General features: G+C 59.6%; 1 protein-coding gene across 1 annotated transcript in view; it reads left to right on the forward strand.

Moving 5' to 3' along the window:
* The first annotated feature begins 2,170 nt into the window (after positions 1-2,170).
* The window catches only part of LOC117888575 (cytochrome P450 2G1-like), a 15,955-nt gene continuing 15,467 nt past the window's right edge, over positions 2,171-2,658 (forward strand). The window contains exon 1 of the mRNA XM_034792110.1: positions 2,171-2,347. Within this exon, the coding sequence (XP_034648001.1) occupies positions 2,171-2,347 (177 nt within the window). The remainder of the gene's footprint in view (positions 2,348-2,658) is intronic.

Here is a 2,658-nt window from a genome sequence, read left to right on the forward strand (position 1 = left end):
GCCCCACCTCCCACCGCCACTTCTGCCTCCCCACGCTCGCTAGCTGGCCTGCCAGTGCAGCCCCAAACCCCAGCCAGCCCGTCGGTGCCAGAGCAGTCCAGAGGAATCTCAAGACCTGGGCAGCCGGCCGGGGGCGAGCCCTGAGCCCGGGCCACCCAGAGGGGCTCTGAGCCCTGAGCCCTGCCGAGGAGCCCCGGGAAGAAACACAGGGTAGCAAACTGCTGACTTGTGAAGAAAAGGACGAGGACGCTGAATTGGATTTTTGCAGCGTAAGCGAGACGAAGGGGCGGCGTGGTGAGATTTCTCTTGGCCCGTGTCGCTAAGCGGCGATTTCGCCGCCCACGCAAACCGATGAAAAAACACGCGCATCCGAATTCCCAGCCAGGCAAAGTCAGCAAGAGGCTGCGTGAGAACTTTTTGCAGGGCTCTCGTTATAAAGCCGTAGAGCTTTGAATCGCATCAGCTACTGGCATTAAATAATCATTGTCTGGCCCCCCCACCGGGTGACNCCCCCCCCACTTATTTCCCACAACTGTGAACATTTAAATTGATACAACTCGGGGGAACGCGTCAAACAAAGCATTTTGAGCAGCTGTGAACATTTACATTTAAAAAAATGCTTAAAAATAAACACCGATATAATCCATCATCATTCTAAAGCAATTCCGCTAAGCCGAGATCTAAGGCGGCAGAAATAGTTTTGGGGTTTGGGGGGCTGGGGAACGCGAAGGGAAGAATTGGTCAATACAACCCCCGGCCGGGTTTTCGGAAGCCAGGAACACGCGCAATAGGGAATAACACGGCTCCTCGCCCACTAGCCTGGGAAAGGGACTTTGTTTAAGGTTTTGGTTGAGTCCCTCACCACCGGGCCTCGCGTGGGCTAACTGGTTCTCGGCTCCGGCTTTTGCTAACATCACAGAGGAAAAACCACCCGAAGCTAAAGCGTTAAGACAGTTTTGCCACTGACTTACCCAAGCCCGCCTTCCCCTGGCAGCTACGGTAGTCAGCCTTTTAATCTACCTCCCCATCAAGGATATCCACCAGGTGCCAGGAGATTGGTCCCTGGGTCAGTGATTAGACACTGAATAAACCGGACTTTGGATTGATCTGTTATCAGGTGCAGTGACACATTAACCCCGTGCGTTCTAGCCCGGCCACCCCTGCCAGCTGGATCGTAGCACCACTTGGAATCCAGAGCGAGTAGGGCAAAGATCTGGGAGCTGGATGAAGGGGATAACTGAGGCCAACCCAGGGGAGCGGCGTGTGAGAGGAGGGTCTGTGGAACTGCAGGAGACATGGGAACAGGCCGGAGCTTGGGGCACGGCAGCATCCCGAGTGTGTATCAGGTCTCTGGCAGAGAGGGAGAGCGGCCCCAGTTCTCAGCCATGCTCATCCCATGCCAGGTGCCCTGAGAAGCTGCTCCCCACTGCAGCCGCCTCCTCGACCAGTGTGGAGCTGGCACAAGGACCCTGCTCCCAGTGTGTGTGCGGGAGAGATCGGGGGTGTACCTGGAACACACGGCGCTGTGGCTATTCCCTGTCTTCCAGGGCCAACCGCAGGCAGAGCATGCGTTAGAGCAGCCCTGAGGCTGCTCTAGCTTCCTCCATGGCCCAAGTGGTAAACAGCACAAAGGGGATTTAAAGCACCAGTTTCCTCCCCATTCCTAGAGCAGGACTAACTGAGACCTGGGCCCTGGGGTTAGGAGCCAGAACCCCGCAGGCGGGTCCTGGGCTGGGTGGGGACCCCCCGGGGCACATCGACACTGCGAAAGAAAGCCTTGGTGTAGCGCGGCTCAGGGAGTGAGGCTCAGACCCCACGCCCCAGCCCCAGTGGCAGTGGCTAAGCGGCCCGAGCGCTGAGACTGGCTGCCCGGCGTGTTTTGGGGGTGGTTTTGCAGTGTTAGACCTACCGCAAGAGGCTGAGGGGGGGGAGACACTCAACTTTCCCCTGGAGAAGGCCTGGCGGTGGGGTCCGGGTCGGGCCCGGGTCGGGCCCGTGGGGGGAATTTTGTAGCGACGCCAGCAATTAATATCTAACGCCGATTAATGAGCTACCCGGGCGCATCAGAAAGGCTTGCACAACCGCCCCCGGGCTGGAGCACACCGGCCTTATAACCCGGCCGCCCTGCTGCCCGGCCCGGGGACGCCCGCTGCCCACCGGATCGTCTCCAATGGAGCTGGTGTCGGCCTCCCTTCTCCTCCTCCTCTGTCTCTGCTGCATTCTCCTGGCCTCGGCGTGGAAGAGCCGGGACCAGCGAGGGCAGCTGCCGCCGGGCCCTGCCCCCCTGCCCCTGCTGGGGAACTTCCTGCAGCTGGACAGGACCAATGTTATCCACTCCCTGGAGAAGGTGAGTTCTGATCCCCACGGGGCAGAGCAGCCCTGCTCCCCCGAGGCACCAGGCTCCGAACTCCAGCTGCTGTCGACTGGCTGCAGCTCCATTGGGGGATACCTATGGGAATGGGCTGGAGGGAAGGAGAGATGGATGGATGTAGGTGTGCATGGATGGATGGAGGGACGGATGGATGGATGGAGAGGTGTGTGGAGGGATGGGTGTGTGGTGGGATGGATGGAGGGAGGGACGAATGGATGGAGGGGTGTGTGGAGGGATGGGTGTGTGTGGGGATGGATGGAGGGAGGGATGGATGGATGGGTGGGTGG

The sequence above is a fragment of the Trachemys scripta genome, chromosome 16 (genome assembly GCF_013100865.1).
Source record: "Trachemys scripta elegans isolate TJP31775 chromosome 16, CAS_Tse_1.0, whole genome shotgun sequence".
Classification (NCBI taxonomy): domain Eukaryota; kingdom Metazoa; phylum Chordata; order Testudines; family Emydidae; genus Trachemys; species Trachemys scripta.